The 23210-nt window shown below is 41.1% G+C and overlaps 2 protein-coding genes across 2 annotated transcripts in view; one reads left to right on the top strand and one right to left on the bottom strand.

Moving 5' to 3' along the window:
* The window catches only part of MYH15 (myosin heavy chain 15), a 49460-nt gene extending 36147 nt beyond the window's left edge, over nucleotides 1-13313 (top strand). Inside the window, exons 34-42 of the mRNA XM_075716751.1 lie at nucleotides 1639-1754; nucleotides 3737-3929; nucleotides 4635-4838; nucleotides 6361-6486; nucleotides 7869-8039; nucleotides 8548-8652; nucleotides 9809-9904; nucleotides 10936-11073; nucleotides 12939-13313. Of these exons, the coding sequence (XP_075572866.1) occupies nucleotides 1639-1754; nucleotides 3737-3929; nucleotides 4635-4838; nucleotides 6361-6486; nucleotides 7869-8039; nucleotides 8548-8652; nucleotides 9809-9904; nucleotides 10936-11073; nucleotides 12939-12956 (1167 nt within the window). The 3' untranslated portion in view covers nucleotides 12957-13313. The remainder of the gene's footprint in view (nucleotides 1-1638; nucleotides 1755-3736; nucleotides 3930-4634; nucleotides 4839-6360; nucleotides 6487-7868; nucleotides 8040-8547; nucleotides 8653-9808; nucleotides 9905-10935; nucleotides 11074-12938) is intronic.
* Nucleotides 13314-14204: 891 nt separating this feature from the next.
* HHLA2 (HHLA2 member of B7 family) lies at nucleotides 14205-22640 on the bottom strand. Its single transcript, XM_075711252.1, has 6 exons — nucleotides 22507-22640; nucleotides 21038-21358; nucleotides 20300-20560; nucleotides 18150-18437; nucleotides 15274-15356; nucleotides 14205-14258 (listed from the first exon to the last, which is right to left on the bottom strand). Exons 1-6 carry the CDS (start codon nucleotides 22568-22570, stop codon nucleotides 14205-14207), a joined length of 1071 nt encoding a protein of 356 aa, XP_075567367.1. The 5' UTR covers nucleotides 22571-22640.
* Nucleotides 22641-23210: the final 570 nt, after the last annotated feature.

Genomic DNA, 23210 nt, shown 5'->3' with positions numbered 1-23210 from the left:
CCAGAAACAAACCAACAATACGGAACAAGCCAATTGGAAATCCTGATTATTCACTTAACGGGCTGGGTTGTCAGGTTTTTTAAAGTTGGCGCATTGCAGAGCTAGGAAGGGGTGTAGGTGTTGCTGGCTAGAAGCAACATAGCACACAGCAAGAGATTTTTAGTGAAGGCAGCATTTCTTTTGAATCGTACTCTAAATAATATTTGCTAAAACAAAAATCGCCCAGTGACAGGGATCTGTTAATACTTTAAATGCTGTGCAACTTCTTTTGTCTGTTACAGGATGCTTTATACTTTGCAGGGATTTCACAGCCAAACAAACAGGTGTCATGATCAGAGCAGAGGAAAGTTGATGTCTTTCTTCAACAGCTCTGAGATGTGGAGAGTGATTACATGCTCTGTCAATAAACTTCTCTCACTAGAAAGAATACATCAGTTCTTGAGGGATTTAAGGGGCATGCTTTACTTTCCTGAACTGTGTGGAACAGCTTCCTAAAGCTCAGTGAAATTAGGAACTAATGAAAGTAAAGTGGTGATGTATTTTATTTTAATTGTGAAAGAAATGGTTTAATACAGATTTTCTCCCTTCCTTGTGAGTTTGGGTCTCCAGCAGTCACAATGGTGACATGGTACTCCTGTGTGCTGTTCCCATTAATATGTTGTGGCTCCTTGGCATGAAGTGTGCATTCGACTGACCTGTAGCTGCTGCATGATGGCTGGAGATTAGCAAGGATTTTGTACCGCCTTGTCTTCAGAACCTCCATTCTGTTTCCATCATCTCTCAAGGGAAGCATAGCTAATCCTGTGCAATGCTACCCTTCAGAGAGCACTTCCAAAATATATGGTGTTCAGTTCTGTTTCCCTTCCCTGTGTGATGCGAGCCGCAAGGAGTCAGAATGCCACTGAGCCTGGTTTATGCAAGGCCTGGAAGTCAGAGGCCCTGTTATTTCACTATGGGCTGCTGTTAGCTTAGTTCTTGACTTCCATATATGAAAGAAATGTAAGAACAAAGACATAGGAACAAATCTCCCTTGTTTCATAGAGATGTCTTCATGTTAATTGGAAAGAACGAACAGACTATTTTTGCATTTTGTCATATAGAGCTGATGTCTGCTATTTCTTTCCTTGAAGTCACATTGCCTAACAAGATTGTATAAATGGGAGGCTTTCAACACTTCATGATTTGGAGAGATCTTTGTGAGCTGGGGGATGTGTGGACCCCTTCACCCTCCCAACAACAATCCTGCTTTAGCTTTTGCCTATCCCTTACAAGCCCGTGAATTTCCAGAGGGTGTCTGTACAGGGGTGAGGAGCGGGGAATGTCTGTTGATATTAAAACCACGCAGGCAGAGCCTAAGGGGGTTTTTTTGTGAGCCATGGCCCATTTGACAATTTGTCCTTTGAGGAGCTTGCTGCTCGGTTTTCCAGCTGCCAAGTTGCATTAGAAGGCAAACAAATGCATTGTTTTGCCATGTAAGCCACTTATGTCCTTGCCTAGAGAGAGAGGCAGGGAGGAAACAGTGCTATGGGGAACAGGAAGAAAGTGTGAAAGGATCATCTTTGTGCAGCAGTTTGTGATCTGAAAAAATAAAAAAACAGAAACTCCTGGCCTGCAAGCTCTTGGTGCTTTCTATTTCAGGGAGCTTTGGAGCATGAAGAAAGTAAGACTCTCCGTTTTCAGCTTGAACTTTCTCAGCTTAAAGCAGAGTTTGAAAGGAAACTGACAGAAAAGGAGGAAGAAATGGAAAATATAAGGTACTGTGCAGGAAGCAGCATGTTTTTTTAAGGGGAAAATATCAAAAGACCAGAAATATTCTCAAGACCCAAGCCAGTCAAATGCACCACAGGTAGCTGTGCCAGCACAAGCAGATACTGTCCATACCAGTAACGAAGACAACTCTGATTATTTGCCAAAGGGTAGTCTTGCCACATTACCATTTCTTAGTTCAAATATTCCTGTCTATTCAGCCTCTGCCAGCATACACATAAGCCCATCATACATATCACATAGCAGCTGTAACACAACTGACTGGCGTAATCAAAGTCGCAGCAGACCAAGGGCAGCTAAGTCTGTATGTTTACAGTATGGAGACAAGTAGGTCTAGAGAGCTGCTTTCTCCTAATCCTGTAGGATGGCTGCTCCCAAGGGGAACCACAGGCAAAATCAGGAGTAGTACCTCAGTGGTGCTCAAACCTATGTTATGTGAAGACAATCTTCACCTCTGCGTTTAGTTAATTTACGCAGTTATAGCTACACTGATTGTGGGGGATGTGAGGAGCTTGCCATTATGTGTACACCACTTGGGTAAGCAGTGAGAACTGCAGAGGTACAGAAAATATGAATATAAAAGGAGAGGAACTTGCAGGTGAAAGGGATAAACAGACAAAATGGAAAGCAATTAGATGACAGGAGGATAATGTCTTTTCTCTCCCCTCCCACCCAGCACAAACTCTAATCTGAAGAGTTACACTCCCAAAACGATGCTATGCTGGGCCAGATTTTCAGCAATGTGTGTGCAGTTCTTCAGAAAACCCTGACCTTGAATTAGTCAGCGTTGTAGCACTATTAATCCAAGAACCATGTCATTGTTTGTTGGTAGGGTAAAGGGTAGGGAAGTCCAAGGCTCACCTTAGTCAACATAGCTACAAGGATTTATATTTTAATTGTTTAAGAAATAATGTTTCGGCTCTTTCAGATATGATCTTCTAATGTCTTGCAGAAGTCTGGATTACAGAGATCTCAGGAAAAGCTATTCTAATCAATGCCTTCTGCCTCAGCTTTGTTATGAGTGTTTTGCTCCTAAGTTGTTTAGCAGATATGCTGTGTTGCTCCCTGGGAATCTAGGACACAGTTCAGTATCTTGCTGAAGCAATAAGGCCCTCAAAGTTTTCCTTATTGACTTGTTGATTTCCAGAATTCCTATGCTTTCAGCAAAACTTGGCCAGCAGCAATATAAATGTTTCCCTGTGTGAGTCATATTCTGTGCTTTGAGTTACGTTCTGGTTGTAAGAGAGCAAAACTTTCATCCTAGGACTTGACTGTTAGAGAGTCAAGAAAATTAAGCACCTGTCTGTATCTGTTTTGCCATCTTTAAATTGGCACTAAATTGCCTTTCACAGGGGGACCAGGCTGTTAATTAGGGTGGGCTTAATCTCTCCTAACTTTAGACGTCCATAACAGAGATCTCTATTCCTGAATTATTCCCCTTATAATTAAGCATAAGAAATGTGTTGCAACGTCTACTCTAAGACACAATAAATTGTAGCTTACACATGCCATTTACTATAAAGAGAACATGTAATTAGCTTAGAATGTAGCTGCCTACCTTCAGTTTGATTAATCCCTTCCACTAATGCCTTCATAAAAAGGCTGAGATGTAAAGCATCCCAGTAAATGATTCAGTAAATATCTTGATAAGTGACGACTAAGCTTGAAGTGCTGCTTCTTAGGTTCAAACCTGTACTTGCTCGAGTTTACAAGAGATCCGGGAGAACTCCTTGCTCCAACAGTGCTTACAGATCAGGAGTTAGCTGACAGTGTGAAGCACACCAGCCAGTTAGATGGTAGTGAAGCCGTATAAACCTGTGCTATGTATGTCATTCAGAAATACACTATTTCCAGAAATTAGACACTTTCAGAAAGTGAAGTACTGTTGCATGTAGTTCTATGTTTCTGTGCAGAGAGGAAAATTACTCCATTCACCCTTCATGTCCTTTTTACATTATTCCATAATCAGGAGAAATCAGCAGCGCGCCATAGATTCACTGCAGTCCACCCTTGATTCTGAAGCCCGGAGCAGAAATGAGGCCATCCGGCTCAAGAAGAAGATGGAAGGGGACCTCAACGAGATGGAAATCCAGCTCAGCCATGCTAACAGGCACGCTGCAGAAGCAACAAAGTCAGCACGTGCCTTGCAGACACAAATAAAGGTACTCTGAGAGCTGCCAGTCCCAAGCGCCCAATGATAGGTGTGGGCTGCGTTTCATCAGCACAGAGCGAAACAGCAATGGTGATGGTAATTAAGAGAGAAGCTACTCCCAAAGATGTGCAGGGAAAGCCCTTAGTGATCGCGTCTGGCGTAAGAGAATACTGAAATATGGATTTCTTCCAAGACTTGCATACAAGCTGGATGAGATCCAGTCATAAAACAATTGCTGGCTACAGGATCCTGCAGGGGCAGAAAGCTACAGCATTGAGGAACTGAAAATCTATGATCTTCCTGTGAGCTTGAAAGTCCTTTAAAGTGGAGAACAAGTCAGTTGGCTGGAGTAAAAGGAGTGTGTATATATTCAGCTTTGTTGTTTGCTTCAACATTTGTGATAGCTTTAAAAAGAAAACTAGTGCTTTGCTAAGACACCTCTTAAGTCATCATCTCTCCCACGCCTCAGGCAGACCTCAGGCAGACCTGCCAGCTTTGACAGATTTGAACACACAGGTTTTTCCCTGTTGTACCACATACCACAAAAGCTATTCAGCTTACAGTGTGGAGGAAGCCTTTCTCCAATAAAGAAGCACTGAAATTCTTGAGGTGGGCCCCATGCAACTTCTGCAGTCTGGGGTCCTCTTATGTAAGCACAGCAGCTCGAAATGGAGTTGTACTGGTAAAAAAACCCTAAACATCTGTTTTATTATAGGAGCTTCAGGTGCAGCTGGATGACTTGGGACACGTGAATGAAGATCTGAAGGAGCAGGTGGCGGTCTCTGACAGGAGGAACAATCTTCTCCAGTCGGAGCTGGATGAGCTGAGGGCTTTGCTGGACCAGACTGAGCGGGCGAGGAAGCTGGCAGAGCATGAACTGCTGGAAGCCACTGAACGTGTGAACCTGCTTCACACTCAGGTTGGCTTTTTCTGTGCTCTCTCCCTCACTGGGTTAAACTGAGCCTTGTCTGTTAAGCACTGACACTGTTTCTCCACAGCCGTCATAAGTCAGACATACTTTATCCTCCTTCAAGGGAGAAAATGAGGGAGTGAAATTAAGTCACTCTGTAGATATGCCACCTCACTCCCTTCAAGTTAGCTGGAATTGGTGATTCAGCCAACTGCTTTAAACAGTTTCCAGAAAAAGCGATGATGGAAGATAACAAGAGTAAATTTGATTTCCTTCCTTCTTCAGTGCTGTAAAACCAGTTTCCTGCTTTAGTTAAGCAATGGCTGGGATGGTGCGGCATTTCTTTGGAGAAGTGATGCTTCAGGGTGTTGATGTTACTCAGCAATGAAAACTGTAGAGTCTGGGTTCTAACAATAGGTGTATTGTGCAGGGCAGGAAACTACCCTGCAGCAAAGTGCTCTCTACCATGTCACAGATCTTCATTAATATAGGCCTTTGGACTTTGTCACGATGGATACTGCAGTTTTTACAGGGCCATGGAGGGACATGTCCTGACGTGCCAGCATTTTTGCTACAAAACCAAAGCTTCTCTTCACCAAAGAATTAATGGTCAGAAGGAAATTAAAATGTGCTACAGGCTGGCGATGTTTTGCAATGTTTCTTCCAGCCCATGACACCATAGGGCTTCTGTTTTAATTACCTCATTGACTAACTGATTATGGATCATTAGTTTTCAAAAATTAACTGGCTTATTCATTCTTTTATTTCAGCATCTTGCTTATAATTTTATCTAAATCCAAACCTGAATATTTACAGCTTTAAGAGTATAGTTAATATTTCCTCAGTCTGAAGCTAAGCCACGTGGTAAAGACCAGCCCTTACCACATACCTGGGTCTCCCTTCCCAAATCATAGAATCGTTTAGGTTGGAAAAGACCTTTAAGATCACCAGGTCCAACTGTTAACCTAGCACTGCCAAGTCCACCACTAAACCATGTCCCTAAGCACCATGTCCACACATCTTTTAAATGCCTCCAGGGATGGTGACTCCACTGCTTCCCTGGGCAGCCTGTTCCAGTGCTTGACAACCCTTGTGGTGAAGGAATTTTTCCTAATATCCAGTTGAAGCCTCCCCTGATGCAACTTGAGGCCATTTCCTCTCGTCCTGGCACTTGCTACCTGGGAGAAGAGACCGACACCCACCTCGCTACAACCTCCTTTTGGGTAGTTGTAGAGAGCGATAAGGGCTCCCCTGAGGCTCCTTTCCTCCAGACTGAACGAGCCCAGGTCCTGCAGCTGCTTCCTCATAGGATTTGTGCTCTAGACCCTTCACCAGCTTCATTGCTCTTCTTTGGATGCGCTCCAGCACCTCAATGTCTTTCTTGTAGTGAGGGGCCCTGTACAAGTCTGTGTGATCCAGGAGTTGCAAAAATCAGTAAGCCTTGGTGTGCTGTGGTATTTAGAGAAGTTATGTTTCTAATCATCACTCTTCCTCCTTTTCCACTGTTCCTTTGGGGAAAACTTAATAAAAGAACACAAGCCTGATCAATCAAAAGAAGAAGCTGGAGGGTGACATTTCCCAGATGCAGAATGAAGTGGAAGAATCAATCCAGGAGTGCCGGAATGCAGAGGAAAAAGCCAAGAAAGCAATCACAGATGTAAGTAGGCTGGTTCCTTCCTCACTTCTTTTCAGTACCGCAATGACTTAGGACAACCAAGTAATTATTTCCCAGGTCACCATTTCTGCGCTTGTTACAAAGCTCAAACATCCAAAGCACTCCACAGTTATCTGGAAGTAACTGATGAAACTACAAAATAAAACAGGCTAGAGGTAAAAAGAGAGGAAGGACTTCTTCCTGATGTTTAGGTTTTGGTTGTTTTGTTGTTTTTTTTTTGTCCCAAGAATGCAGTTTCCACTGATCCTCAAAGTCTCAGGTCACTTCACCTTTGAATCAGGTAAATCATACACCTGGATAGGCTAAACCAGTTCAGACTGCACTAGTGCTAACTGGTCTCCTGATGTACATAGAATCTGATGTGAGAAACAAAATTACTGAATCCCAAATGAGGTACCCTAGAACTAGGTGTCTTTTGGAAAAACATGAGGCCTAAGATCGCAGGAGGAGAGTCGGAGTGCATTCTTCCTCTAGAGAAGACGTAATTTCCCGCAGACCTGGAGAAATCCATGTCTTCAGAATTCAGCTGATGTATCGCATCATACCAACAGATAAAGTGAAAGCTCAACGGGAGGTTTCTGTGAGTTACATGTCTGGAGTGCCTGGTCAAAGCTATTCCTGTACCATGGTCTCTACTGATTCCCAGCTGACAGCACTATTACTGCCTGCCAAAGGGAAGATGCTGATTGTCCTTGATTCAACTCCAGCCTGGATTGCAGTGAATGATGTCTTCCAATGACTGCTCAATGATGGGTACAAAATCTGTAAATGGCTCTTGGTGGCCAGCACAAACATCAAAGCAGGAATTAGCTAATTGGCACCCTTGTTACCTGTCTTACAGAACGGCCAGGGACTATGTAAGATGTTGAAAGTGAGCTTCGCATCCCAGCACAGACTGCTCAAACTGCTCTGCTGTTACAGCTGCTCAGACAGCTCTCATCTATGGCTGTGCAGGGAAATTTGTCTGCCAGTTATTTTAATCTACCTTTCAAGAGCTCCAAACACCAAGGTTTAGATTTTGAATACGTTCTAGGTGAAATGTCTGTAGTGAATGGCACAGGCTTACTTGCAGGCATTATAAATGAGGACATTATATAGCACAGATACTAAAAGGAAAAAAAAAAAGTAGGGGAAAATCTTAAATCACAGCATTAAAATACAGAGGGGAAAAAAGGCCTCTAAGGCTATTCTGTCTTTGCATTTTCTCTGTCCAGGCAAGATATGCACACACAAGATATTCTCTGGAGCTTTGAGTACAGTGAATGATCCAAGTAGTGCATAATCCAAGATCCATCTCCCATAATTTCTTCTGAGACATAATTCAATAGCGTAAGATAATTCTGTAAAATGTGGTTGTTTTTCAGGCAGCAATGATGGCTGAGGAGCTTAAAAAGGAGCAGGATACTAGTGCTCACTTGGAGAGAATGAAGAAGAACATGGAGCAAACCATTAAAGACCTCCAGAAGCGACTGGATGAAGCAGAACAAATAGCCCTGAAAGGTGGCAAGAAGCAGATCCAGAAACTGGAATCCAGGGTAAGTTTGTGATCCAACTTCAGACCACTGTCTCCTGCTTACAGAACTGGGACCAGGTAGGTGCCCTAGGGCTACCTAGTAAGTTCATAGAGGCCAATAAGGGATACTATGAACACTTTCCTCTGTTGCACAAAATGCAGGTGAGCAGTTCTTAGAGGAATGCTTCCTCTTCATCATCCAGCTACAATGAACTGTTGTAGCATAGCAGATGACCAAGCCCTTGATTAAAAAACTAATTAAAAAAACCCCAACATCTAAACCCAGGAAAAGCCTCTGCAATGCTTGCTTCACTCAAAATTTTTTGGCCTTTGCATATATCTGCACCTTTTCTGGTGTGGTTTAAATACATTTATGAAAAAGTAGAATGGAAAGGTGACATTTTGACCTGATCCTGAAATTTTACTCTATGGAGATGCTGAGAAAATGAGCATTTCTTGAACTGTGAACCAAATTGTCTGCTGCTTGATATATATGTAGCATAACGGCAAGGGTTTTTCCTTTTTTGCAGGTTCGTGAGCTGGAGAATGAACTCGAGACTGAACTCCGTCGCAATTCAGATGCCCAAAAAGGAGCCCGGAAGTTTGAGAGGCGTATAAAAGAGCTGACTTACCAGGTATGCTGAGGACTATAGTAACCACTAGGTCCCTGGAAACAAATGTGTTCTCCCAGTGTTGTAAGTTGCCTCAGCGAAGGATGAAGGATGGCATTACTCAGAGCTTTCTGATTGTAGGAAGCTTTAGAGATAGGAGGAACATCTCCCTAGGGCTAACATCATCTTCTTGACTCATTGTGACTAATGTTAGAAAGCCTGTATTGCTGAGATTTGGACAGGTTTAGCACAGTATTAATATGGAGCAGGCTTAGATGACTATTCACACTGCAAGAAAAGAAAGAGCCTGGCTGTCTCTCAGCTGTGCTGATGTTGCCAAAAAGAGCCATGTTTTGCATGGATGCAGTTGACTCTAACACATCACTCAGTGTAGGGTTGTCCAGTCCCAGGGCTCTGTCACCTATTGCTGAGCAGCACGGTCTAGTTGTGAGCCTCCCATAGGTTTGCTAACAGCTGTTGCTGCTGCTTGCCTTTCGAAAAAGGTCTGCAGCACAGAGCACTGATCCTTTTGCTTTCAACAGCATTCTTAAGAAGATAATCCCATCCATCTGCTTTAGGAGATTACTTAGCCTCCTACGTGTTGTTTTACTCTGACTTTTGTATGCACGGGCTGAAGGTTGTTCTCTTAGAATACTGTGCTCTGGCACAGGCAGGCAGAATTAGCTGGTCCTTCTGCTTATGGACTGTGACAGCTTAAACCTGGCTCCTCTTACCAGAAATGCCTCCAAACAAGATTTTTAAATATGGAAATCATGCATATTTTAGGCCCACCCGTAGGTCCGTTTCACTAAATAATGATACGCTCTACAATGACAAGAGTGATCCTCATCCCTGAGCAAGGAACTCTGTGTGTGTTTATGTGTATACTTCTGAAAGTGTGTGCATGTATATATGTATGTGCATATGTATACATATTTACATATATATAAAAATGGGGAGGATACCCTCTTTTAGTCCTCAGCCTCCAGGCTCACCTACATCTTCAATCAGCCTATAGAAATTTTTCTCATCTATACACAGGGTGATCACAATATTGCTTGTTTGTATCTTGAACTATGTATTTCTAAAATTGTATATATGGCAGCCACACCTATTTCATTGTGGGAGATGCTTTAGGCCTTTTTATACTGTGAACCCAATTAATGGTGTTTTGATGCAGTCAGAAGAAGATAAGAAGAATCTGACCAGGATGCAGGATCTGATTGACAAGCTACAATTAAAAGTGAAGAGCTACAAGCACCAAGCAGAGGAAGCTGTAAGTAACTATTTGGGCCTTTACACCTTTGAGAAATTTATTGTCCTAAACACACAATCCTTAAACCATAGGAGCTTTTAGTACAAATACACATTTTGTGTGTATTAATATTTGTATTTATATTAATATAAAAGCTGTATGAATCTATTTATAATGGTGCTGTGGTTTAACCCGGCAGGCAGCTAAACCCCACACAGCCGCTCGTTCACTCTCCCCCTCCCCAGTGGGATGGGGGAGAGAATCGGAAAAAAGAAATAAAATTTGTGGGTTGAGATAAAGACAGTTTAATGGGACAGAAAATGAAGGACAAATAATAATAATACACAAAACAAGTGATGCACAATGCAATTGCTCACCACCCGCTTACCGACACCTAGCCAGTTCCCGAGCAGCAGTCTTGGCCTCCTGGCCAGTTCACCCCAGCTTATATACTAGCATGATGTCATATGGTACAGAATATGCCTTTGGTCAGTTTGGATCAGCTACCCTGGCTGTGCCCCCTCCCAGCTTCTTGTGCACCTGGCAGAGCATGGGAAGCTGAAAGAGTCCTTGACTAGTGTTAGTATGACTTAGCAACAACTAAAACATCAGTGTGTTATCAACGTTATTCTCAAACTTAATCCAAAACACAACACTACGCTAGGCACTAGGAAGAAAATTAACTCTATCCCAGCCAAAACCAGGACAAATAAATACAAAATAAAATATGTAGCATATGTATTGATTAAATTTAAGAAAAGGTATTCAATTTTATCTTAAGATTGTAGTATAATTTGCAAGGGAAGGGTGGAAGGGACTTTTTTCCTCCTAGTCCCTCAGGAGGCATGTTGAGAACCTCCCAGTTCACGTAACATGGAGAGTGACACTGGAAACATCAGCTCTGTAAAACAACAATCTCAGTTCTCCAGGAGGCAAGCGGTTTCCATACAACTGTTACCTAGTCATGCTGGGCACTCTCCATCCCACCTGAAATGGAAAGCTTTGTTTCATGTGGACAGGAGGAAATCAGCTGCACTGTTTTCTCTCACCAGGAAGCTCAAGCCAATCTGTACCTTTCAAAGTACAGAAAACAGCAACATGATCTGGATGATGCTGAAGAACGGGCTGAAATAGCTGAATCTCAAGTTAACAAGCTGAGGAGCAAGTCAAGAGACATTGGCATGAAAAAGGTATGGTTATACCATAAATGTGACTGTTTAATACACAGTAGTGGATGCTGTGCATACAGGAAGATCTGTTACATCTCTTAAAGTAGCATGGACTAGAATAAATTCTTGTTTATTACATTTTTTTGTTTCAGTCTACCCTTTATTTTAACATTAAGGTAAGCCTTTAGGACAGCAATCTGATTCTTAGCCAAATTAATTCTCTGTCCTCTTGATGTTGTCATTTAACTTCTGTGCTCAGCAGCCAGAAGTTTCCAGGACTGGTGATTTGGTTTTGTTTATTTTTTTCCAAGGGACATTAAAAAGCTCCATCTTTTTATCCTTCTGATGATGTAGATTTCTATGTATCTAATACAGGTTGGGGACTGCTGCACTAGCAGATTGCCAGATATTTTAATATTGCTCTTTCAATGAACTTGTCTTGAAGAGCTGGATGAAAAGAAAGTATTAGTGATTAGAGTCACTTAGGTGCTGGGAAGTCATCAGTAATTAGAAATATATTTTAGTGTTTTGCACTTGAGCAGAATGCCTATATGAATAATATTCATGAAACTAAAAGGTGCCTAAGAACTTGGTCTGGAACTGAAAGCAAACCTTTGCTTATCTATGTTTGCCTTGTGGCAACCAGGGCAAGTAAGAGTGGGGTTGTTACTTGTAGGAATGACAGAAAGACGACATGGGTCATTGCTTTAGCTATTTGATTTGCAAGTGAAACATAAACTGCCATGCTTAACTTCATATAAGTTTTATGGGGGTGACAGCTCCTGAGTCAAGAAAGAGCGGGGAAAAAAAAAACCCCTTTCTGTGTAATTTTGGTATTTTAATCACACTTGCTCCCAACACCTTCCTTCTCTTTCCTGTATACACCTTTCTGTGGGAGGAAACGCTCCAATTTCTGCTTTTGTATTGGACTAATAATGTCACCTTTGACGGACATAAATGACTGTAGTTCCACCGTCTAGAGCAAAGCTACATTAAAACCTGCATGAAAATCTGATCTCTTCAACATTTACGTATTGATGGAAGCAGTATTGTAACTGAAGCTCAAAATACATTTTGCAGCTTCTAAGAGTAAAAAAATTCCACGTATTTTTCTCTAATTTATTCCAACCTTACAAAAAAATGAAAACTTATGCAAGTTCACAAAGCCACGGCATCACACAGACACTGAAATAGGTAAACCATGAGAGTAATTAATTTTTTTAAATACCGTTAAAAGTGCTATTCCCTGTATCTTACTAGTACCCTCTTTCTGCCTCAAATATGCAAAAGTCATAGAACAGTGGATGCCTGTTTTTATTGGTCAGATGCTAGTTTGCCAACACCAATTCCAGCTCTGGCTTATAGCAGAGTATTGTGCTGTCAAAAGATGAGCTCAACAGTACATGCAGAGGTGTCATCTCCACAAAAAGGGACTTATGGCAGTAGCTCCCAGGAAACACGGGCAGGCAGCGAGTGCGGTCCCAAAAGTCATGACACGTCCCCTTTGGGGAGAGAAAGGCACTGGAGAGACTACTGTAATCATGTAGCACTAGAAATACCTTGTCTACTGGTACTAGTACCCATGTTCCTGGAAACTCTGCGAAGTGTGTGTGATTCAGAACGAACACCATCATCTATTGAAACAGGGTTGTATAGAAGTCATCTGCTATCAAAGGGCTATATCCTCTAGCACGAGGACAAGAAACCTGTATTGTTAGCTGAAGTAAGATGGCAAAGTGCTAGTCTATTTCAGATAAAAACTGGTAATACCAGGCAGCAGAAGCATTAGCGAAGAGAAGCTTTTGTCATTTACTTGTGAACTTACTCTAAAACTCCCTCGACACTTCAATTTGTAACAGTTGTATACTATCTCAATTCCATTTCAGGTTCATGAAGAGGAATAAGTACAGTCCAAGCTGACAGATACGAGAAGATGCTTGATATAATCAGGCACAACCGCAAGCAGATGTAGAAAAAAATAAGCACTTACAGAAATAAACATCAAGTGAAAAGCCAAAGAGACTGTATAGTGTATTCTATTCATTTCTTTGTGTTTCTATTTTGCCAAGCCCCCGGGATCAATAAAAGATTACATCTTGCCAACAGCCCTCTTCATTGTGTTGGAACAAATCCGAATTGGCAGATCTCTGACAAAATCAAAATCAAGGGCAAATCCAGCTATGCTTCACAGCCTCATGTATTTCATGTGCAGATTGTTAAAGCACCACAGATGATGAAACCTGTGCAGGGGGACAGCCCTTAAAGCTCGATAACCCCCAGCTTCCATCTGTCCAGCTAGTCAGAGTCTGTATGGGTTTTGTAGGAGAGCAGAAAGTAAACTTTTTCATATGAACAGTCAGTTTAGAAGCTTCCACTACTACCAGCCAAAGGACTTTTGTTCACCAGCTGCAGGAGAGACACAGGAGATGCTGTGGAGGGACATGTCCCATCAGCACTGCCTGTGGCTCAGAAATAGGGTGTTCTCTTAGATCTTTTCCACTTTTAAACAGGGAAGTTGTCTTTGCTTGAAATTAAAATACTAAATGAAGTGCAAAACAGTAATCTCTCTCCTTCCCTCATGGTGGGGGGGGTGGGGGGGGTGGGGGGAGGAATCCCTCAAAACTGAATTTTCTTCTGTGGAAACTTTTTCATTATCCCTTTAGGATATCCAAGTTTCAATTTTTCATGCCAACTCCTCACATACAAGTGTCAATTGACTTTTTTTTTAAATCAGTTCAGTAGTTTGTTAGTGTTGCTCAGATAATTACATTTCCATGTGGCTCTTACTGTATCCCAATAGGGAAGGTGAAGGAAGTCTTTGTTCTTTTCAGCAGTAATGTCAGTAGCATCTGTGTGTGCAGAGAAGGATTTTCTTCTGGTATGTCAGGGTTCCCATATGCTGCTGCATCTTCTGCATTTCTAGTCAAAACAAAAATGTTCGTAAGAACTACCGAAGTGTAAAATTAATACTCTAGTGAGAACAGAACAAGACACACTCACTATAAAGACAAGTCAGTATTTTCCATTTTAACATTAGCGGAGTAAAATAAACATCCACATAACAGTGCAGAAACATTCCTGTTTCTTCCATCTAGTCCTCCACAAATGTAACCGAAGCTGAGTTAAGCTGTAAGCTGTTCCACCTCCTCTGATTATGATGTTAAAGGTCTCAACAGGTCCCAAGATAAATGAATCTTGCTTAAATTCTTTAAATTAAACAGCTGCATCTTGAAAGTATGTTATAATCTCTAAAGCATGTTAGCATTAAAATTGACTAATAAGAAGCATGCAAGTGAATCTCTAAGTCAGAGAAAAATGAAAAAATAATTTTAGAGTTGTATTTCTGGTGTGTTCTTGTCGAACCTCGTGGTAACCATCGTATAATGTCTCCTGAAGCTTACCAAATTCAGGCTGTGACAAAATCTTAACGCCCAGGGAGTTTGAAGGTCTCTCTCCATGGATAGGGCTATACTGTCAGACACAGAAAGATGTACCCTAAGGACTAAGAGCTAAAGTTCATTTTTTAAGGACGCTCACCACAAATGCAGAGGAAGGAGACACACTGTAAGACAGAGCCAGCCTATTACAAATGCAGATGAATAAAATGCATCCCTTTGAAGATGCTGTAGTCTAGTAAATAGGAAAGGTGTATAGAGAGATGAGATCAGGGATCATATGGTTCTAACAGTCTCCTAAACAAAGCAAGTAGTGTAACTTTTCACACTGAAGTTTTGGTGAGCTTTGACATTGGATATAATTGAAATAGTAATTTAAGCCCTAACAAAGACTAGGTATGTGCATTGTTTGAGGGACTCCTGTTTTTGTTTGGGGGGTGTTTGGGGTTTTTTTGTCTTAAACACAAGAGAGAGAAAATTAACCAGTTTGTTTTTAAAGCAAGTTATCAGGAAGTATTTGTGAAGGTTAACCAACTTTTCCATGTTTTGATACAGCACAGGAGAGCATCTGGTCAACGGAAGGTCTTGTTAACATGTTACAACCAAAATACTATTGCACAGATGTAACAAAGAGTGCCTTCTCGACACAGGAAGTAGTAAGAATGAGGACAATTTATTTATGCTGAGACATATCATCCCACATTTTCCATCTTTTTCGTATGCTTTAACCCACAAAAATCAAATTTATGTTTTGGTGAAACATTCAAGGTCTGGATTTAAGCTTAACAGTACCTTTAAAAATAAATCCCTTAATGATTGTACATACCTTGAAGCCGATATAGACTGCTACCAGTGCAGCAAGTGCAACAATCACTCCTCCCACAATTGCCCCGGTGTTACCTGAATTTTCTTTAAAAACACAAATTCCAAACAGTTTAACAGAAGTGATTTATATCGCAAATGAATGTTTGCTATTGTTCAGTAAGTATACCACAGGTATGATTTTTCTCTTGGATTATAAATTAATCTAAAAGCTATGATTTAGGGAGAACATCTCAGTTTCTTTTTAATGTTACTAATACAACAATGTTCAAGTTACTTGACCCATACTATAAGACTCTAAAGTGGTACTTTAATGACTTAAGTGTGAATAGCTGAAAGCAGATTATTTTACTTAATTGTGCTGATACAAAATGCCATGTGTGCTCATGGAATACTATTTGATGACTTCTTAATACAAGTCCCATTTAAAAACAATGAACTGCCCAGTATGGTAAACACTGCTTCCAGGCACAGTGCTCAGTGCCATTAACAGTACTGATGATTTCCAGTAGAACAACTCAGTAAGCGTTAGCCAACCTGGACCATAGATTTCATGATTTCTGTTGCAAAATCCCTGCAACTTTCATCTAAAACATTTCCCAACTTCATGATGCAACCATGCAATCCAGGTGGACAGAAGAAGCAGCAGATCCTCAGGTGGGTGGTAACAACGGATTCCACAGAAGATAAGAGCCCATCTAAGCAGAGGCTGGTCCTGCACAACACCAAGCATCTCATTATGCCAGCCAATTTCAACGATGTGAGAACACTCAGACCTGCAGGACTCATTCCTTCAAGTACAGCTGTTCTACTTCAGGCCTCCTACTGCTGTGTCCGGTCCAAAGAATTTGAAAAATTCTGCACTCCTCTGGAAATTCCCTATGGGTGTCTAGCAAACAGTTAAGAAATGAGAACTGCCAAAATGGAATATTTAACATAGTCATTGCTTTTAGCTTGGCTCTGTCCCCACATGCAGATCTATATTTACATCTTGTCAGCTCCTTTAGTAGAGCACTTTAGGCTGCGACCTTTCTTTACGCAGGAGGCGGCCTCCAAAATTATTGCAAATTCATCTCACTTTTCCCCTTAAAAGTCTCCTTTCCAGTGGCACCTGGAAATCTTTCTGATGGTTGAGCCGCTGCTGTGCTAGGACCACTATCCAACATACTGATCCAGCTCATTCCCTCATGCCCTGCTGTCTCTATCTGCTTATCTGCTTTCAGCCTGTGCTGCCACAGAGATGCCAACCTCTCTGGTAAGTGTTTTCTCTGTTCTGTGCAATGTATTTCTGGTCCACAAGTAGGAAAGTTCTGCGAGTGGCACAGTAATTTAGTAAAAGAGGGGACTTGTGTCACCTATGGCTATTGTAAGACCTATCTGCAGAGAGCAGCCAGAGAAAGGCAGTTGTAGAGGATGATCCAGATCATATTTAGACTGAACAGGTGCGTGTGTCTGTCCCCAGTAAATGTACAGGGAGACTGATGGACTTCTGCGCCTAAGTTAGGAGCATCAGTTAAGTGTGTAACTCCTTGGAGGTTTTTAATGCTCTCCAGAGGCACAATATTACGTTTACAGGATAAGGAAGATCATGCTTGAATTTGAGTTGCGAGGAAGTGTGTTTGTCTGACAACCATTTTCTTTAATCTAACTCCCCTCCTTCAGCCTGTATATAGCCACTGCCATTTAAAACACACCCTACATCAATTTTTCAGACTGAAAATAAGCTATCATGGGGGAGGGGGGAGAAAGGAAGACAAAAATATGCAGTTATTATCACTTATTCTAGCCCCTTTTCTGCTATGTTGCCTCCATTTTTCATGTCTTACTGGCTTGTTTCAAGTTCTCTTCTTAAAAAAAAAAAAAAAAACCAAGGTGCCCTATATTAGTTCTCAGCCTTTCAGGTGATTGTATTTAGTTGCGTTAAATGCCTATGTGCTGTTTAAATGGTTTTTTTGGTCCTCCCTTCGGACTGAGATTTAAGGAGGCTGCATCCCAAAGAGCATACTATTTTTTGAACAAATCTGCAATTTGTTTGCACTATGATTTTAGAAAGCTGGGGTAATTTTTTTTTAACGTTTGGTAAGAGTTTTCAATAGATAGAAAAGTTAATCAGTAAGTCTCCTTGAAACGGGCGATAATGAAGTAACTATAACTAAGAATTCACAGTTGGAAATTTACTACAGTTCATAAAAACACAGGCATGCACATAAACAGATATATCCCCAGGTCTAAAAAAGGCCTGCTGTGTAGAATTAAAGCTTTGAAAATAACAACTGTGCACTCTCCTCAACAAGGTTTCTTCTGCAGGCACACAGGGTAGTCAAGCATTGGAACAGGCTGCCCAGAGAGGTGGTGGAGTCACCATCCCTGCAAGTGTTCAAAAAAATGGGTAGACACTGGCACTTTGGGACATGGTTTAGTGGACTTGGCAGTGTTAGGTTAATGGTTGGACTTGATGATCTTAAAGGTCTTTTCCAACCTAAACGATTCTATGATTTATACCACATCTTTGGGCTTCCCTTCACCTCTCTGCTACCTTTAAAGACCGTATTTGCTATTAGCAGAGCATTTAGGACATGATTCTGAGAGTTTCCCTGTGCCCTCAGCTCTGAGGGCAGCTGGTGGCAACTGAGGGCAGCCACCGGTTTTGAGACCACAAGCTGCTAATTGAAAAAAAAAGAAACTTCAAGTCTTTAAATAAATACATCTTAGGTAGCCTTTTTTTTCTTGGACAACAATAATACAATATCTCTTCTACCCACCTGTACTTATTACACAAGATGATTTTTCTCAATACTTTACACATTTCTGATTGACCTTTTGGATCTGCATTCCCCTCACTGGTCCCCATCCTCCTAAATGGAAAGAGTGGCAACTTACCAACTTGCAAAGTTCTCACAATAAGTTTTGTGTAGTGAGGTGTTGAAATATTACACAGATATTCTCCACTGTCATTTGCAGTAAGATCACGCAACGTCAATGAAAAGTCACTTTGGTTAATCTGGACTCGAGGATGGTAAGAGTGAGATGTACCACTGAAGGAGGCCAGGACTGAGATCACTGCATTTCTGTTTAATGTCCAGACAACACTGAAACCTTCAGTGTTTGTAGTGTTGCTGTATTCACAAGGAATTGAAGTGCTACTTCCTTCCACATTAGACAGTTGGTCTGAAACAGATACATGAAAAACCCTCTACAACTTTTTTGGAAAATACTGTGAAGTTTATTTAGACATTTTCTGAACTTTTTTCTGAAGTCTGATACTACTATGGACAAATATAATAACATATTTCACTTTGGTATTATATTCAAACATCACAGTATGCTTCTGGAAGCACTAAAAGATTTTAAAAGCAAACTTATCTTACATTAAAAAAAATAAAAATATCTATTGGTATTAGCTATACTTAGAAAAATTATTTTGTTTTCATTTGCCTATTTCTCCTCTAATTGGGGGGCTCATCAATAAAAGTGATTCAGCCTAGTCTAAGTTGCTGTGTAAATTAGCATCAAATTCCACATGTTGGGAGCAGAGGGAAAATGCAACTAATCAGATACCTGAACATTTAAAGCAAAAAGGTAAAACTGTTACAACATAATTTAATTAAAATAAGAGAAAGATTGTATTTAGTTAGAAATAACTTTCAGCTGTGGTGGACTTCAGCACTGTACCTGTCAGTGTGGAACACTTACAATTAAAGAATAGCTTTAAAAAAAAGGAAGGGAAGGAAAGAGCAGGTAAGCGGAACCAACAGCTAATGCATAAAATACTAACATAAGACAAATTAATATCACAGCACAACTATCAATTTGACAGCAGGGATTTGCTGCAAAGGAAGAAAAAACAGAGGAGGCTGTGATGGCTGGCAGTCTGCTGGAGAGGAAACTAATATATTATTTTGACATGGTATAACCATGCTTGGCTTCTGTTCGTGGGGCTGAATGAACAGAGGTGTGGGGCTGAAAACCATGAGGACAAAACAAAACAAAACTCTACCCCACACTGCTATTATATAAGGAAAAGGAAAGCAGGATATTTTCAAAATGATCCAGTGAGAGGATAGACGGATGTAAACAAAAGCGTAATGAAATGCACCTTTTTCTCTTGTGGATCCGAAGGATAGATTAACAAAATAGACACTTATAGTGCACTTGTTATCTGCTATGCCACATTTTAAACCTTCCATATTGTAAGCTATTGTATGTAAATTAGAAACTGCACTCTTGTTCTGAAGCACATGTGGTGGATTAGGAACTGAGCGTCTGGGTACGCTTTAGAGGAAAATCAGGGCGATGGAAGCAGCCGTGCACATCTCATAAGGGAATTGCTCTTGCATTGCTCTTGATCCAGTTAAAAAATATTTCTTAAGAAACAGAAGAGGTTGAAAAGTACCAGTTATTTACTTGAACTGAATTTCTAGTGCAATTCAGGAGGACGACAAAATGGAGAGTTGAAATTTCACAGCCCTGTTTTTCCTTAACTAACAGAATGAGCTGCCGTTTGCTCAAATGCAAGCTTGCTGCTCTCCACTCCCAGCACTCAGCCCAGGCACTTAAGAATGCACTTGAAGAGAAGTACAATGAAAGCATCAAATGGTACTGAAAAAGCTCTGGCAAAAGATGGGGAGCGGACTGAGTAAGGAGCATATGAATCTAGAGCAGCAGGCAAACCTTCCCCTCCCTCACATAACCCACAGGTTCACTAAGGTTTCCATGTATTTTGTCCAAGTTCATTCTTTTCCTGAGAGAGTGTAAAGTTTGATTATTATGCACCTCTTGAAACATGAAACCGATATGGAAAAAATGTTCAGAGTAAAGCTAACTTACAGAAGCATGAGCTACCCCCTCACATCCCTAATTCTTGGACATATGCTGCCTTGTAACAGGTGAGTTTCAAAGAGGAAGGCGCATCCTTCTGCACCATCCCATATCCGTGTTGCCCCACTGCAGAAATACTGTATTTAATTTGGCTCTGAAACCAGCTGTGACATTCAGAAATGATACGGGAAGAGACTTCCATTCATTCCTACCTTGCATCTTCCATTCAGCTGCCCACTTTTCAGTAGGGAGATGAATATGACAGTAGTAAGGATCAGCTGTGTTTGTAATGCTCTGGTCACTTCTAAGAGAATAGAGAACTCCATCTCTGGTTTCTTGCCGATCTGTTTCTTGGATGGATGTATTGCCTTGTACCCAAGATATATGTGGTGCTGGGTAAGTGAGAAAGGCATAGCACTTCAGCACCCTATCCGTATCTGTCTTTTGATATTCCAGTGCATAATAAGAGGAAACTGTAGATTAAAAAAAAAATAAAAATTTAAAAAAAAAAAAATCTTACTACTTTCAAAATCCTTTTTAACTTGAAGTGATTGGTCTTTTGAAATAATATTGCGGAGAATAAACATAACTGAGAACAAAATTTAATCTGTGTTTGATTTCAGAAGAAAGCATAGCATTACTTACTGTCAATGCTAGGGTCTGTACTGTTCTGAGGAGCCACATAATGTTTTAAAACGCAGGTATACCACCTAGTTACCCTTTAGAAATCAGGGCGCAGTACGTTATGAGAACAGGTGCTGCACTGAAATTTTTCAACTCATGTTACATTTCACCAGAGAAAATGAATTGCCTGATAATACCATCAGGCCCAAAAGGCGCTCTGTTGGGTTGGAGGATTTTGATTCCATGTGAGAAATAACACAAGAAAATCTGATGGTGTAATCCCATTTCCACTGGTGTGATCCAAGCACTTTTGATGTCTTACTGACCTCTCACGCGCAGCATGACTTCCACTTCTGTTCTAGTTTGCTGTGTTCCCACATAGCAACTATAAGAGCCCTCATCAGTCACGGTCAAATTATTAAGTTTCAAGGAGGCATTTCCACTAGGAATGTTGTTATGGAAAAGGTGTGTTCTGTGTCTGTAATCCAGGTCTTGTCCTTCCAGCTGATCACTCTGGTAGTAGTAGCTGTGCACATTTTTGTCCCCTTTCTTCCAGTAAATTACTTCATCATCCCCAGGTGGGAAAGAACAAGGGAGGATGCAATCCTTGGAAAACAGCCCCGTTACTGTTTCTTGTTCAGTAAAACCTAAAGCCCGCAAGTACAAATCAGTAAGTTAAATCTAGTCTACAAGCATATTTCTGCCCCTCCTTATCCCTTACAAAAAAAATGCTCTGGCAGGCAGCACATTCCTACCAAGCATGCCAACAGCTCTTTCATGGCTTTTCTGTACCATGAGTCTCTGGGACATCAAGGGTTTTCATTCAGTTTAATCATATAATGCAGAGCTGTGGCCTTTGAACTTAAAATCAATTTAAGCAGATATCCTGAATAAGCACCTACATATTCCAATCAGCACACTGCCACCTTAGCACGTGAGCTTCGAATGTGTTTCCAAAATCACCACCTTCAACCTCAAAACCTTTTGAGCTGCAGCTTGCTACTTGCTCATAGTCCCATGTTGCAATGACCCAGGCTACCAATAACCTCACATAGTGCCAACCAGTTGTACCATCACAGAAAAAAAAAGGACATGATGGTGCAACCAACAGGAAGGACAGAACTTCTTGAAACAGCTTCACCACCACAGATAGCGTCAGGGAGCTCTGTCCCAGCCCCCGGAGGTAATTAATGTGTGGATTCCTCAAAATCAATTCACACACGTGAAAACAGCATCTGAGTGCTGTTAACATTTTATCTAGGCCTTGCTGGCATAAAAGAACAATTTTAATTGAATCTTTTTAAAAAACTGACTGCATTAACTTAGCATTGTCATATGGACCTTTTTTCCCAAGGTCATTTAGGCTGGTAGCAAGTGTCCTGCTGCAGCCGTCGTCTTGGAAATTTTGATGCCCTCTCCAGCTCAGCTGGCAGCGCAACCCAGATGACTTTTCCTCAGCCATCTCAGTGTAAAGTCAACCAACGTACTTCAAACTACTTTCAGTACGAACTGACAACTACTGCCTGCTGAGCAGTCATGTGACGCACTCCACGAGCTGAGCCATGGGGCAAAACGTGGACAGGTAACAGTTTGGGTGTTCAACATCCTCGATGGCCATGGCCATCTGTGCAGCCATCTTCCAAACAGTTGCCTCTTGCTTCGGCAGTGTTTTACGTTACCCCAAATTGATTCTTTACCATTAATAAACAGTGTTTGAATTAATTAATTCCCCCTATTAAAAAATAAGTGATAATTGTCTTCATTATTTTTCATAAACAATAGAGCTACAACCTACCCTGAAGTGCAGCACCTGAGTGAATTAAATAGATGAGAAGAGATGGTATTTTCTGTCCTTTCATGTTGTCTTTGGTTCATAGCAGACTCACGTCAAACGGGCAACATAAAAGGAGGGGAGAAAACCTGTTTAAATGCAGGTAAAAGACATACCCTAATTACATAATTTCCTTTGCACATCTTATTAAGGACTGTAGGCCTTTGCATCATGTTTTTTATTTCCAACAGTCTTGGCCCAGATTTTTGGCCTTAAGGTCATTATATAATACTATACATTTCATAAGGGTTGAGGCCCTCTGATTACCATGCAATCCTTTGCAGATTGATACTTTCTGTTTATTTTTAACAAATAGAAAGTGTTCACCCTCAGTGTTCTTAAAGGGCTAGGGAACATCCATCTTCACCATTCATGAACAGGACACCCTGGAAAAATGGTCAAGTACAATTTCCAAAAGGATATAAATAGTCCCTTGCCAAGCCAAATTTTTCTACCTCCTAAAATATATTTCTGATTACTGCAACATTTGACTTTCTGAGGCGGGAAATTTGCCTGCACTTGCAAATACTGCAAATATAAAGAACTTTTCACACTTTACTCTTCACCAGATCAAAAGGGCATCACCTCAACTTCCGAAACCGTGTGTATGGATGTCTAGGGTAGGAATGCAAAGGAGGAGAAGGTTCTCCCATCATATCTTCTGGTTT

This window comes from Pelecanus crispus, chromosome 1 (assembly GCF_030463565.1).
Source record: "Pelecanus crispus isolate bPelCri1 chromosome 1, bPelCri1.pri, whole genome shotgun sequence".
In the NCBI taxonomy this organism is placed as follows: Eukaryota; Metazoa; Chordata; class Aves; order Pelecaniformes; family Pelecanidae; genus Pelecanus; species Pelecanus crispus.
This window is presented reverse-complemented; position numbering and strand designations above follow the sequence as displayed.

Coding starts and splice junctions, on each gene's coding strand:
- HHLA2 (XM_075711252.1), bottom strand. CDS start 22,570: ATGAAAGGACAGAAAATACCATCTCTTCTCATCTATTTAATTCACTCA. Junction 21,359..22,506: donor CTCAGGTGCTGCACTTCAGG/GTAGGTTGTAGC, acceptor TGCGGGCTTTAG/GTTTTACTGAACAAGAAACA. Junction 14,259..15,273: donor CAGTCTATATCGGCTTCAAG/GTATGTACAATC, acceptor TTTAATTTAAAG/AATTTAAGCAAGATTCATTT.